Raw genomic sequence first — 13,719 nt, 5'->3', positions numbered from 1 at the left:
TGATTGGTCTCTAGGAAGCCCCATCCCCACTGCATTATAAATCATCAAAATATGTTGTTTAAAATAAGTAGAAGTGAACTACAGTCACCAAATGAGCTATATCCTGAGTTCATACAAATAATAGCCTATACAGAATCTCTAATTTGAGTCCTAACATATCTCTACACATTATCGACAATCCTCTTACATCTCTAAAGAGTACCTCCATTGCCCTCACTTTCTCTAAAGACATTGCCTTATTCTAGGAACGATTTCCCCTTCCTAGGAGTAACTACTCCACTAAAGCCACCCACAAGTTCTCTCTTATCTTTCAGGATTGCAAGAAAGTATCTTCTCTACCCTTAAACTCCCATTCTCCAATGTTTTCATTTTCATCAGAAATGGTGGGTCCTTTTGGCTGAATCAATGTAAAATATAAAGACAGAAAAAGAATACAATAATATTTCTTAGAGAGCAGATTTCTTTATTTTATTTTTATCATGCAGGAACTGAATCTGCAGGCAGGATACTGCTCTTCTCCTCAGTGTCCCCTGTCTAAAGGAAATGAGCTTTTGGGACATAGGTACAAACATAGTGGACAGGGAACTCAATGGCCCTTGAGGGCTACAGCATTAGCCACAGCATTTGTGGGTTCCTGCCAAGAAGCCTGTATCTGTAGGGTAAACTCTTTCTGAAGTGGGTTGCCAAAATAATCAATATCACGTTGCTTAAGAGCTGGGGAGGGAGTGAAGATAAAAAGAAAATGGTACATAGTGAATAGAAGGCCTCAAGCTGGACTTGCAATACATAGATACAACACTTACTTCCTTTTTGACCAGAGTTTGAGCAACTCTCAGTCTTATTCTCACAAAGGTAAGTTCACCATTATGGGATAGACATCAGCTTCAATATGACTGGCAGCGCTGCACCTCCCATTGTGTCCTATCCTTCTTTTACTTGCTATGCCAACTCACTACCCCAGCACAGTGTGATTAATTGTTTCACTTTTTTAGAGACTCTGTCCTTTTTTAAAAATAGGATAACAGTACTTCAAGGAGCTGTAAGGGATAGGATAAGTCCCCAGTCATCACACACATACAATTTTCCCAAACACTCATAACAAAGAATCCTGTACCATGTGCACAAAAGTATACCATCATCATTCAGAAGGAAACAATCCTCTTTTTAAAAGCTTCCCATTAATCTTTCTAGTTGATCATTTTCTGACTTCCAGGACTATGCAGAAAAGTGTCTATTAATTTTCACAGAAAATTTCAATGACCAAAGGAAAGATGTTATTTCCTCTATCTCAACTTCCATTCCCTCATCCAAAAACACTCAGTTTAATTTTGGCCAGAATTTTGTATAAGACGTGTTTTTCAGAGCTATCAAATGGTAAGTGCCTTTCCATTATTCATAGTCCTTGCTCTACCAAATATCAGTTATGTTATTTAGAGCAACATAACTCTCAAAAACGATCCCACTGCTGAAATATCATATCCCATAGCTGACTCATAGCACAAGAGAAACCCACCTCTGCTTTCAAAAGCACCCATGGTGCAAATAGCTAAGGGTAAAGAAGAAAGCATGAGTGTACTTAGTACTCACCAGGAAGTTCTCAGGGTCCACGTGCAGCTTGTTACAGTACAGGTCACTCAGCATAGCAAAGGTGCCTTTGAGGTCATCCATGAGCATAACAGCTTTTACGAAGGAGATCAGCACCTTCTTTCCATGTGCCTTGACTTTGAGGTTGCCCATTATTGCACAGTCAGAGCCCAGATAGCCAAAAGTTTCAAAGTACCTCTGGGTCCATGGGTAGACAACCAGGAGACTGAGGGACAGTCATAATCACAGAGCAGATGCAAAGTCAGACTATGTAAGACAATGGGCTAGTCCCTCTTTCAGAAACACATTCTGCCTTTCTGTACCTCGCCCTGGCTTCCAGTACCTACCTGCCCAGAATCTCACCTCCAGCCTTCTCACCTAAACTTGCTTCACAGGCTAGTGGCAGCAGCCTTCTCGTCAACAGTGAAATGCACCACGGTGTCAGATCTGGGAGTTTCCTGGCGATCGTAGATGAGCCAGAAGCATACCTGTACTTCTGCTTCTTGTGTGGCTTTTGTTTCTCCTCTCCGGCCCCCAGCCCTTTTGCCTGTCTCAGTGAAATGAATCTATTGGTCAAGGGTGGGTTGCGACTTCAGGGGTGGGGTTTGGGCAAGGGAAGTTTTGCAAGATGGACATTCAAGTTTCTGATAGAATCCGGGTGGGCTTCTCAGGGGAACTTTGCTGTTCAGGCTTAATTTGAAACTTTACTTCTTTCCCCTCCATTTTCCTACACTACCCCCACCATCCAGTGTGCAGTTTATTTCTCAAAGTCTTCACCAGTGGCTGCTAATAACTTGAATGCTGACAAATAGGAATAAGTTAGAGCTGAAAAGGATAAGAATTACAAATATCTTAGCCATCAATTCCTGGGTCAGGAGTTGTGACAATGTAACAACGTGTTATTCATCCAGGCTTTATGTGGAAGAAGCCACAGCCTTTCTTGGTTTTCAATTCTACATTGAGTACACAATTTCATCCTCTCTCTCTCTCTCTCTCTCTCTCTCTCTCTCTCTCTCTCTCTGCAAGCTCCGCCTCCTGGATTCACACCATTCTCCTGCCTCAGCCTTCCGAGTAGCTGGGACTACAGGCTCCCGCCACCATGCCGGGCTAATTTTTTGTATTTTTAGTAGAGACGAGGTTTCACCATGTTAGCCAGGATGGTCTTGATCTCCTGACCTTGTGATCTACCCGCCTTGGCCTCCCAAAGTGCTGGGATTACAGGCGTGAGCCACAGCGCCCAGCCAATTTCATCACTTTTTAGAATAGAATAGAAATAAACACCTCTATCAAGCATCCATTTGGAAGAAAGCAGAATAAGAAACAAACTAGGGGCCGGGCGCGGTGGCTCAAGCCTGTAATCCCAGCACTTTGGGAGGCCGAGACGGGTGGATCACGAGGTCAGGAGATCGAGACCATCCTGGCTAACACAGTGAAACCCCGTCTCTACTAAAAAAAAAATACAAAAAACTAGCCGGGCAAGGTGGCGGGTGCCTGTAGTCCCAGCTACTCAGGAGGCTGAGGCAGGAGAATGGCTTAAACCCGGGAGGCAGAGTTTGCAGTGAGCTGAGATCCGGCCACTGCACTCCAGCCTGGGCGACACAGCAAGACTCCGTCTCAAAAAAAAAAAAAAAAAAAGAAACAAACTAGGGAAGTAAGGGGAAAACTGGGTTTTATTACCATGTTTTTAAAATCCATTTTGTAGTCAGTGTACTTATCTGAGCAAAGGAGATTTCCTCTGAATCACTCAACAATAGTCCATGTCAAATTCCACATATCTGCAAAATTATGCCAGAGCATCTAATAGTGTTGGGGTAGAAGGGTGCTGCTGTGTTCAAGCAAGAGTATAGAAGAAGTTTCCGTGGCCCGTGCTGGGCGTTAGGTCATTTGTGTCTGGCACAGGCTTGATCTACAGTCTAATGCTGTAATGCTGTAATGTGTTTAACTTGTCTTTATATCTAATCAGGCAGAGACATTCTTCACTGCCAATATTCCACAGACTGCTGCACGTGTCTCAGGTGCTGCACGTCTCATGCGTCTCAAACAAGCAATTTCAGGAATAGACAGGGCACGCTTCCACCGGCAGAGAGAATAACACTTTATTTTATATTCTTAAGGCTTATTGCCCTCATACTTAGAGGTTTGGGATGCTAGTTTGTGTGTTCCCCCTGAAATAAATGCTTACAAGAAATAAAGTTTAGGAGATCATCCTCATGTGTACTTCAAGGAGACTCTAAATTTCAAAGAGTTCAATCCAATATATTAAAGCTGAATTTCTGATATTGGAGACACAGGATTTTAGTCTACTGGATATAGTTGAGAGGCAGTTATCTGTTTTACTTAGGAACATGGGGACAGTTTGTAGTGACAAACAGAGTTTGAGGCAAAACCAATAAGATTATCTTTAAGAGCAGAGATCGATGATATGAAGAAAAATAAGTGGCAACCTTGACTATATGCAGGAGACACATTTACATTGAGTTGTGGGGACTGGCCTGAGAGGACACTTCAGGTCGTGTCCTTTAATGGCCTTAAAACTAATTCCCAACAGAATGTCTGTTCATTGCCATACCTCATATCCTTAGGTACATACATCTAAAACCCTGCATATTGGTGAACAGCTGCCCCATCTTTTTATCAGCCAACCAGCAATTCAACAGTTACTGCGAACTTCCACTTTTCTCTCATCTGCTCCAAGAAAAGTGACCTGTGATCACCTTCCTGGAAGTATTGATTCTTTCATGTTTGTGGCTGTTCCCCGTTTCCAGTTGTTTTCCATGGTTATTGCTTCTAGTGTGATCTATAGACTCTTATATCATCAATATCAGGTCATCATTGCAGTTGTCAACTTCTTCCTGTTGCATTTTATGTATTAATTCAACAAGTACATATTAGGTCCCATATGTCATCCATTAAGTTTCATATGCCATCCATTTTTCTTAATTCTGAGAATCTTACATGAACTAGACAGACAGATTCTTTTGTCTAATGGTGCCCTCACTATAGTGAGTAGAGGAGACCAGCTTACATACTGAAATAAATGAATGAATAAGAGATTTCAGGTGGTATTATATGACTTGAAGAAACTGCATATTGTATCTACAGCCATCTGGTCTTTGAGAAACCTGACAAAAGCAAGCAATGGGGAAAGGATTTTCAATTTAATAAATGATGGGCAGAACTAGCTAGCCATATGCTGAAAAATGAAACTGGACCCCTTCCTTATACCTTATCCAAAAATTAAATCCAGATGGATTTGAGACTTAAATGAAAAACCCCAAACTCTAAAAAGCCTAGAAAAAAATCAGGGCAATACCCTTCATGATATAGGCATGGGCAAAGATTTCATGATGAAAACATGAAAAGCAATTGCAGCAAAACCAAAAATTGACTAACGGAATCTAATTAAACTAAAGAGCTCCTTCACAGAAAAAGAAACTACCATCAGAGCGAAAGACAATCTACAGAACATGGAAAAATGTTTGCAATCTATTCTTCTGACAAAGGCCTAACATCCAGAGTAAATAAGAAACTTAAACAACTTTACAAGAAGAAAAAAAAAAAACATTAAAACCATGGCACACATTTACCTATAAAACAAACCTGCATATCCTGCACATGTACCCTGGAATTTAAGGTAAAATTAAATTAAATCAAAAGAAAAAAATAAAAACAAATGACATGGCAATGTTAGGAAGTTACCCTATATGGCCTAAAAAAAGAAGGCATAAATAATCCAAAACTTGTTTAACATATCATCAAGAAATAACCATAAAAATGAACAACTAGCAGCCCTCGGGGGTGCTCTGCCTATACAATAGTCATTCTTTTATTTCTTTACTCTCTTAAGAAACTTGCTATGACTTAAAAAAAACAAGTGCATATTGTGAAATGGTAGTGACTGCATTTGAAGTGGGTCCTTTATGATATGATGGAGCCAGGCAGAGACTTTTGGAGAAAGAAGTTCCTGAAAGAAGGAAGGGCATGTGCCAAATTCTGAGGCTGAGGAGAAACAAAGAAAGAAAGGAAAAAAAAAGAATAAAGAACTTGACATTTCACTGTATGTAAAGACATTGCAAGGCTAGAGTAGAGCATGTTGAAGTAAAAATAAGAGAAATCAAAATTAGAGAGAAGGGCACAGGCTTATTATTTGGGTCTTACAGATGAGAATAGTAGAGTAGGTATTTTATACTGAAATTTAGGGGACCAGGGGAGATTTGTAAACCTGAGATAAACATGGTCTCTAGTCCACTCAAACCCTAAGCTTATTTTTTTCTCCTTCCTCATCTGCCTTACTCAGTGCAAGGTGCTATAACAAAATACAAAATACCAAAGACTGGATGGCTTCAACAACAGAATTTTTTCTCACGTTTCTGAAGGCTGATTTGTGGTCAGGGTTCTCTTCCTGGATTGCAGATAGCTGACTTCTCACTGTGTCCTCACTGGGAGGAAAGACAAATGGCTTGTCTCTCTGCTTCTAACAAGGAAATAAATTTTATGATGGGGATATGCTCTTATGAGCTCATCTAAACCTAGTTACTTTTCAAAAGTCTCCCCTACAAATAAGGTCAGTTGGGAGTTGGGGATTCAGCATGTAAATTGTGAGGAGACAAACATTAGGTCCATAACACCATCACATTAAACTCTTACTTATACAGATGCACTAACATCCAACTATACAAAAATTCCATTGAGTAAGCCTTCCAATTAATCTTGTACAAATTCTTCCCACTACTTTTGATCTCACAGTACAGGTCTCTTGCTCAGACACAACATGCTCATGCTGACTTGTGAGCCTCTGCTGATTCATTTCTTACACCTAAGTCCTCACCTCCCCCAGAAGCTTACAGTGAGGTCTCTTCCTGGAAATGCTGTGACCAATCTGCACACTTGAGGACATGGGATTAATCTTACTTTCTTAGGCATCCACAAGGGCTATGAAAAGCCAGATGCCATTAGAAATAATATTCCCCCTAACAAAATAAATGCTACACCTGACTAAACCTTGACCTCCGAAAGCTTGGAACACTTTCCCTTCATTAAGAACCATCCTTACTACTCTGCTGCAATCCAACACCCAGGTCTTCACTGAAACTTTCCCCATCTCTTCCAAAACATGTTTCTGAGGAGTCTGTCCTATAGAGGTCTTTCTTCTTACCAGCTTTCTCCTGCACAATTTACCCCCAACTTGCAGAACTCCCGTATATCAGTGTCTTTACTGCTTTGTTCTTTTATTTGCTCATCAAAATTCACATCTCATGTAAAAATAAATGGGGAGCATGCGCACACCACAAACACACATAGCCATACAGAAATACACATACACACATCCCTCAATATAAACCCTTTGGGGCTCATATATTTTAAAAGATGTAAAAAAAGAGCTGAAGAAAATCATGTGTGATCTCTTAGCAGAATAGATTTATTATTTTTATTGCTTGCAGAATAAAGCCTATCCTTGAAAGCTCTGCATCGTGGGCAGGGGGCTCAGTGGTATCTGGAGGACAGGGCACTGGCCACTCCAGCCACCATCTTCTGCCAGGAAGCCTGCACTTCAGGGGTGAATTCTTTGCCGAAACGGATTGCCAAAACAGTCACCAGCACATTTCCCAGGAGCTGTTGAGATGAAAGGAGACAACAAAAATGAACCCATAGTGAGCTGAGAGCTCCAGCCTGGCCTCCAGAAACTACACACCCAGCTTCCACCCAGAATCAAGCCTATGTTAACTTCCCTCAAAGCCTGAGATTTTGCCTTCCATTAAATGCAGGTAGTTGTTCCCCTTGCAGCACTAGTCACTGGCCAAAATTTAAAACTTGCTGTCTTCTTGCCACCACAAACTCTGTATGTTGTAGGCTGAAAACATTAAAAGAAACACAAGCGCGCGCGCGCGCACACACACACACACACACACACACACACACACACACACAAACCCCTGGCTTTCAAAATCTACTCTAGCCCAAATGTTTCAATTGATCCTCACCCCTGGACACACTTTGCCCCCATCTGGAATTAGAGGATATAAGTTTGTAATGAAGTGATAGCGGCATTTTGTATGTGTCCAGCTGATATAGGAATAGCCTCAGACTCTGTTTGGTCACCAGAGTTCCCCACTTTGACTGGGCCAATATATGCCTTCTGCCTGCATCTTTTTAATGACCATACTTGTCCTGCCTCCAGATAGATGTTTTAAAACAAATAACAAAAATGAGGGAAAGATGAAAGTTCTTTCTACCGGAATCTAATAAAGAAAAGTCATTTTCCTCATTTCCACCTCTCTTTTGTCAATGTCAAAATTGTCCGTCTAGATTTTTAGAGGCACTCCTTAGGCCCTAAAACATTACCATTCGGTCTCAGCCCAGTTAGTCCTCTGCAGTTTCTTCACTCCCAACCCCAGTATCTTCAAATAGCTCACACCCAGCAGGTAGATTCGGCTGTCCTCAGATCAATACTCAGTTGTCTAAGTTGCCTTGAGACTGAACTCTGAAACTGCTGAAACTCCTGGACTCACCCTGAAGTTCTCAGGATCCACATGCAGCTTGTCACAGTGCAGCTCACTCAGCTGGGCAAAGGTGCCCTTGAGATCATCCAGGTTCTTTATGGCATCTCCCAAGGAAGTCAGCACCTTCTTGCCGTGTGCCTTGACCTTGGGGTTGCCCATGATGGCAGAGGCAGAGGACAGGTTGCCAAAGCTGTCAAAGAACCTCTGGGTCCATGGGTAGACAACCAGGAGCCTGTGAGATTGAACAAGAGCAGTTTGACAGTCAGAAAGTGCCACAAATCCTGAGAAGCGGCCTGGACTTTTGCCAGGCACAGGGTCCTTCCTTCCCTTCCTTGTCCTGGTCACCAGAGCCTACCTTCCCAGGGTTTCTCCTCCAGCATCTTCCACATTCACCTTGCCCCACAGGCTTGTGATAGTAGCCTTGTCCTCCTCTGTGAAATGACCCATGGTGTCTGGACTAGGAGCTTATTGATAATCTCAGCCGTTCCAGAAGCGAGTGTGTGGAACTGCTGGAGGGTGCTTCCTTTTATTCTTCATCCCTAGCCAGCCGCCGGCCCCTGGCCTCACCTGATACTCTAAGACTATTGGTCAAGGTTGCCTTGTCAAGGCTATTGGTCAAGGCAAGACTGGCCAACCCATGGGTGGAGTTTAGCCAGGGACCGTTTCAGACAGATATTTGCATTGAGATAGTGTGGGGAAGGGGCCCCCAAGAGGATACTGCTGCTTAATTTTTTTATAGCCTTTGCCTTGTTCCGATTCAATCATTCCAATTTTTCTCTAATTTATTCTTCCCTTTAGCTAGTTTCCTTCTCCCACCATAGAAGATACCAGGACTTCTTTTGTCAGCCTTTTTTACCTTCTTGTCTCTAGCTCCAGTGAGGCCTGGAGATTAAAGTTAAAGCATGTACCAATTTTTGAAAAGTTCGGGGATTGTGACACGTGTTTTAGGCATAGGTCCAGGATTTTTGATGGGACAAGTCTTAGTCTCATTTAGTAAGCATTGTGCTATACTTATCTTTGAAAATACTCTCTGTGGCTTTTTCTGTTATCTTTTAAGTTCTCAATAGTGCAGTGAAAATAATTCCTATAAAGCCAGTTTCAGTGCAGTGAAAGATTAGTGTTATGTAATATAAGACCTAATCCTTACCTCAATATGTACTTATCTGTACCTATTTGAAATAAATCATGCCTGTTTCATCTTAGAAAAAATATTGGATTCCATATTCAGGATGTATATATATATCATATGATGTGTATTTATCACTGGGTAAGTGTGTGTGCTGGCTGATGACCAGGGTTTTGGTGTAGCTTTTTTATGCTCAGTAAAGATGATGGTGGAATGTTCTTTGGCAGGTACTCTCCATTAGAATTAATTATCTTGTATAGATGCTAGGTTCACTTCTCAGGGAATCTTATTCTAAGACATAAGACATGTGTGTGCACGGAAAACAACTCTAGAGAAGCAAGGGCTGTTTTTATTGGCTAATAGTCCACACACTATGACAACTCGAATATCAGTGTACTTTAGACAGCTTTATTTCTAACGCAGTGCTGTTTCTGACATATTGGACCGTTAACAGGGTAAGAAGTATTTCTGCTGGTTTTTTGGTTCTGTTTTGCTTTTGGTTAGTTTGTTTTTGTTTTTCTCTGAAAGTGATCCATGATCTCAAACCTTGCTAGATTATGCCAGAAGCTCTGGAATTCTGGTTTATTGGAGGTGAGCTGTATCTTCAATTAGTTTATCCCCTAAGCTATCAGGTTGATTTAAATTGGTGAAATCCTTTCAGCCTTCATGATCCTGTGTAAAGATTATACCTGTTCGTTGATAAAGATGGCTAAAAGGCCAGAAAGGTACACATTTGCCCATGTAACAAGCCTGCACATCCTGCACATGTATTAAATTAAAATGAAATGAAATAAAATTAAAAGGAAAAAATGCCATGGCAACATCAGGAAGTTATCTTTTATGGCCTAAAAACGGGCGGCATAAATAATCTACCCCTTGTTTAGCATACTATTGAAAAATAACAACACAAATCGGCAACGAGCAGCCCTTGGGGCTACTCTGCCTATGAAGTAGCCGTTCATTTATTCCTTTACTTTAATTTTTTATAAACTTGTTTTACTAAAAAAAAAAAAAAAGAAAGAAACAAGAAAGAAAGTGCGAATTGTAAAATGGTAGTGAGTGACAGCATTTGAAGTGGGTCCTTTATGGTATGATGGAGCCAGGCAGAAGATGTTTGGAGAAAGAAGTTCCTGAAAATAGGAAGGGCATGTAGAAAACGAGGCTGAGGAGAAAAACGAAAAGAAAGAAATATAAAGAAAGAACTTGACATTTCACTGTATATAAATACATTACAAGCCTAAAGTACATTGAAGAAAAAATAGGAGAAATCAAAGTTAGAGAGAAGGGCTCAGGCTTACGACTTGGGAGTTACAGATGAGAGTAGTAGAGTAGGTATTTTATACTGAAACATAGGAGACCAGGGGAGATTTGTAAACCTGAGATAAACATGGTTTCTAATCCACTGAACACCCAAGTTTATTTTTTTCTCCTTCTTCATCTGCCTTACTTAGTGCAAGGTGCTATAACAAAATAGCATAGACCGGATGGCTTCAACAACAGATTTTTTTCTCACATTTCTGCTGATTCCTGGTCAGGGTTCTCTTCCTGGGTTGCAGATGGCTGACTCCTCACTGTGTCCTCACCAGAAGGAAGAGAAATGGCTAACCTCTCTGCTTCTGATGAGGAAAATAATTCTTTGAGAGCGATCTGCTCTCATGAGCTCATCTAAACCTAATTACTTTTCCAAAGCCTCCCAGACAAATGGGGCCAACTGGGAGTTGGGGATTTAGCATGTGAATTTCCTGGAGACACAAGGGTTAGGTTCATAACACCATCACATTAAACTAAACACTCGCTTATAAACATGCATTAACTTTCAATTATATAAGAATTCCAGTGAATCTGCCTTCTCAATTAATGTTATACAAATTCTTCACACTACATTTTCATCTGACAGTGCTGGTCTGCTGCTCAGGCATGACACTATGATGCTGACTTGTGAGCCTCTGCTGGCTCATTTCCTTCACCTAAGTCCCCACCTCCCCTAGAAGCTTACAATGAGGTCTCTTCCTTGAAATGCTGTGACTTAAGGGCATGGGATTAATTTCGCCTCTTTAGGCATGCATCAACACTTAAAACGAAAAGTTTCTTAGTAAAGTAAGGATCACTTCATTGCAGTTACTGTGGAAAGAAAAATCTGTTTCCTGCTCTGATCTCTAACACCTCAACCTCCCCATAGAGCCTCACAAGGACTGAGAAAAGTCAGATGCCATTAGAAATAGTATTGCCCCTAATAAAATAGAATGGCTATCCCTGCCTAAACCTTGACTTCCTAAATTTGGAACACTTTGTCTTCGTTGAGCCCCTTCCTCGCTGCTGTGCTGCAATCCAGCCCCCAGGTCTTCACTGAACCTTTCCCCATCTCTTCCAAAACATCTGTTTCTGAGGAGTCCTGTCCTACAGAGGTCTTTCGTCCCACCAGATTTCTCCTACACTTTTTATTCTCACTTGCATAACTCCCATGTACAAGTTTCTTTATTGTCTAGTTCTTTTAATTGCTCATCAAAACCCACATCTCATGTAAACAAAAAAGTGAGGAATATGCACATGACACTAACACACACAGCCATGTACAAATACACATACACACATCCCTCAACATAAAACCCTTTGTGGTTCATATATTTAAAAAGACATAAAAAAAGAACTGAAGACAACCATGTGTGATCGCTTAGCAGAATAGATTTATTGTTTTTATTGCTTGCAGAATAAAGCCTATCCTTGAAAGCTCTGCATCGTGGGCAGGGGGCTCAGTGGTATCTGGAGGACAGGGCACTGGCCACTCCAGCCACCATCTTCTGCCAGGAAGCCTGCACTTCAGGGGTGAATTCTTTGCCGAAACGGATTGCCAAAACAGTCACCAGCACATTTCCCAGGAGCTGTTGAGATGAAAGGAGACAACAAAAATGAACCCATAGTGAGCTGGGAGCTCCAGCCTGGCCTCCAGAAACTACACACCCAGCTTCCACCCAGAATCAAGCCTATGTTAACTTCCCTCAAAGCCTGAGATTTTGCCTTCCATTAAATGCAGGTAGTTGTTCCCCTTGCAGCACTAGTCACTGACCAAAATTTAAAACTTGCTGTCTTCTTGCCACCACAAACCCTGTATGTTGTAGGCTGAAAACATTAAAAGAAACACAAGCGCGCGCGCGCGCACACACACACACACACACACACACACAAACCCCTGGCTTTCAAAATCTACTCTAGCCCAAATGTTTCAATTGATCCTCACCCCTGGACACACTTTGCCCCCATCTGGAATTAGAGGATATAAGTTTGTAATGAAGTGATAGTGGCATTTTGTATGTGTCCAGCTGATATAGGAATAGCCTCAGACTCTGTTTGGTCACCAGAGTTCCCCACTTTGACTGGGCCAATATATGCCTTCTGCCTGCATCTTTTTAATGACCATACTTGTCCTGCCTCCAGATAGATGTTTTAAAACAAATAACAAAAATGAGGGAAAGATGAAAGTTCTTTCTACCGGAATCTAATAAAGAAAAGTCATTTTCCTCATTTCCACCTCTCTTTTGTCAATGTCAAAATTGTCCGTCTAGATTTTTAGAGGCACTCCTTAGGCCCTAAAACATTACCATTCGGTCTCAGCCCAGTTAGTCCTCTGCAGTTTCTTCACTCCCAACCCCAGTATCTTCAAATAGCTCACACCCAGCAGGTAGATTCGGCTGTCCTCAGATCAATACTCAGTTGTCTAAGTTGCCTTGAGACTGAACTCTAAAACTGCTGAAACTCCTGGACTCACCCTGAAGTTCTCAGGATCCACATGCAGCTTGTCACAGTGCAGCTCACTCAGCTGGGCAAAGGTGCCCTTGAGATCATCCAGGTTCTTTATGGCATCTCCCAAGGAAGTCAGCACCTTCTTGCCGTGTGCCTTGACCTTGGGGTTGCCCATGATGGCAGAGGCAGAGGACAGGTTGCCAAAGCTGTCAAAGAACCTCTGGGTCCATGGGTAGACAACCAGGAGCCTGTGAGATTGAACAAGAGCAGTTTGACAGTCAGAAAGTGCCACAAATCCTGAGAAGTGGCCTGGACTTTTGCCAGGCACAGGGTCCTTCCTTCCCTTCCTTGTCCTGGTCACCAGAGCCTACCTTCCCAGGGTTTCTCCTCCAGCATCTTCCACATTCACCTTGCCCCACAGGCTTGTGATAGTAGCCTTGTCCTCCTCTGTGAAATGACCCATGGTGTCTGGACTAGGAGCTTATTGATAATCTCAGCCGTTCCAGAAGCGAGTGTGTGGAACTGCTGGAGGGTGCTTCCTTTTATTCTTCATCCCTAGCCAGCCACCGGCCCCTGGCCTCACCTGATACTCTAAGACTATTGGTCAAGGTTGCCTTGTCAAGGCTATTGGTCAAGGCAAGACTGGCCAACCCATGGGTGGAGTTTAGCCAGGGACCGTTTCAGACAGATATTTGCATTGAGATAGTGTGGGGAAGGGGCCCCCAAGAGGATATTGCTGCTTAATTTTTTTATAGCCTTTGCCTTGTTCCG

At 42.1% G+C, this 13,719-nt stretch overlaps 3 protein-coding genes across 3 annotated transcripts; all 3 read right to left on the bottom strand.

The window, feature by feature from the left end:
• Positions 1-442: 442 nt before the first annotated feature.
• Positions 443-6,391, bottom strand: LOC105468909 (uncharacterized). The gene is made up of 5 exons (XM_024788748.2): positions 6,329-6,391; positions 5,912-6,058; positions 1,932-2,131; positions 1,588-1,810; positions 443-714 (listed from the first exon to the last, which is right to left on the bottom strand). Exons 1-5 carry the CDS (start codon positions 6,389-6,391, stop codon positions 604-606), a joined length of 744 nt encoding a protein of 247 aa, XP_024644516.2. The 3' UTR covers positions 443-603.
• A 587-nt stretch (positions 6,392-6,978) lies between these two features.
• On the bottom strand, positions 6,979-8,591 carry LOC105468622 (hemoglobin subunit gamma). Its single transcript, XM_011718819.2, has 3 exons — positions 8,440-8,591; positions 8,094-8,316; positions 6,979-7,197 (listed from the first exon to the last, which is right to left on the bottom strand). The coding sequence occupies exons 1-3, from the start codon at positions 8,529-8,531 to the stop codon at positions 7,069-7,071; spliced, it is 444 nt and encodes a 147-aa protein (XP_011717121.1). The 5' UTR covers positions 8,532-8,591; the 3' UTR covers positions 6,979-7,068.
• Positions 8,592-11,872: 3,281 nt separating this feature from the next.
• LOC105481481 (hemoglobin subunit gamma-like) lies at positions 11,873-13,471 on the bottom strand. The gene is made up of 3 exons (XM_011741090.2): positions 13,320-13,471; positions 12,974-13,196; positions 11,873-12,089 (listed from the first exon to the last, which is right to left on the bottom strand). Exons 1-3 carry the CDS (start codon positions 13,409-13,411, stop codon positions 11,961-11,963), a joined length of 444 nt encoding a protein of 147 aa, XP_011739392.2. The 5' UTR covers positions 13,412-13,471; the 3' UTR covers positions 11,873-11,960.
• Between the last annotated feature and the right edge of the window lie 248 nt (positions 13,472-13,719).

The sequence above is a fragment of the Macaca nemestrina genome, chromosome 12 (assembly GCF_043159975.1).
Source record: "Macaca nemestrina isolate mMacNem1 chromosome 12, mMacNem.hap1, whole genome shotgun sequence".
Lineage (NCBI taxonomy): Eukaryota > Metazoa > Chordata > Mammalia > Primates > Cercopithecidae > Macaca > Macaca nemestrina.
Note: the sequence above shows the minus strand (reverse complement) of the source record. Positions and strands in the feature narration are given on the sequence as shown.

Excerpts from the sequence above, each read along its gene's own strand:
- LOC105468909 (XM_024788748.2), bottom strand. The coding sequence starts at position 6,391 with ATGAATCAGCAGAGGCTCACAAGTCAGCATGAGCATGTTGTGTCTGAG. Across the intron at positions 6,059-6,328 it reads CTGAGCAAGAGACCTGTACT|AAGCAGAGAGACAAGCCATT; the intron begins GTGAGATCAAAA and ends TTTCCTTGTTAG. Across the intron at positions 1,811-1,931 it reads GGAGGTGAGATTCTGGGCAG|TCTCCTGGTTGTCTACCCAT; the intron begins GTAGGTACTGGA and ends ACTGTCCCTCAG.
- LOC105468622 (XM_011718819.2), bottom strand. The coding sequence starts at position 8,531 with ATGGGTCATTTCACAGAGGAGGACAAGGCTACTATCACAAGCCTGTGG. Across the intron at positions 8,317-8,439 it reads GGAGGAGAAACCCTGGGAAG|GCTCCTGGTTGTCTACCCAT; the intron begins GTAGGCTCTGGT and ends TCAATCTCACAG. Across the intron at positions 7,198-8,093 it reads TGGATCCTGAGAACTTCAGG|CTCCTGGGAAATGTGCTGGT; the intron begins GTGAGTCCAGGA and ends TCATCTCAACAG.
- LOC105481481 (XM_011741090.2), bottom strand. The coding sequence starts at position 13,411 with ATGGGTCATTTCACAGAGGAGGACAAGGCTACTATCACAAGCCTGTGG. Across the intron at positions 13,197-13,319 it reads GGAGGAGAAACCCTGGGAAG|GCTCCTGGTTGTCTACCCAT; the intron begins GTAGGCTCTGGT and ends TCAATCTCACAG. Across the intron at positions 12,090-12,973 it reads TGGATCCTGAGAACTTCAGG|CTCCTGGGAAATGTGCTGGT; the intron begins GTGAGTCCAGGA and ends TCATCTCAACAG.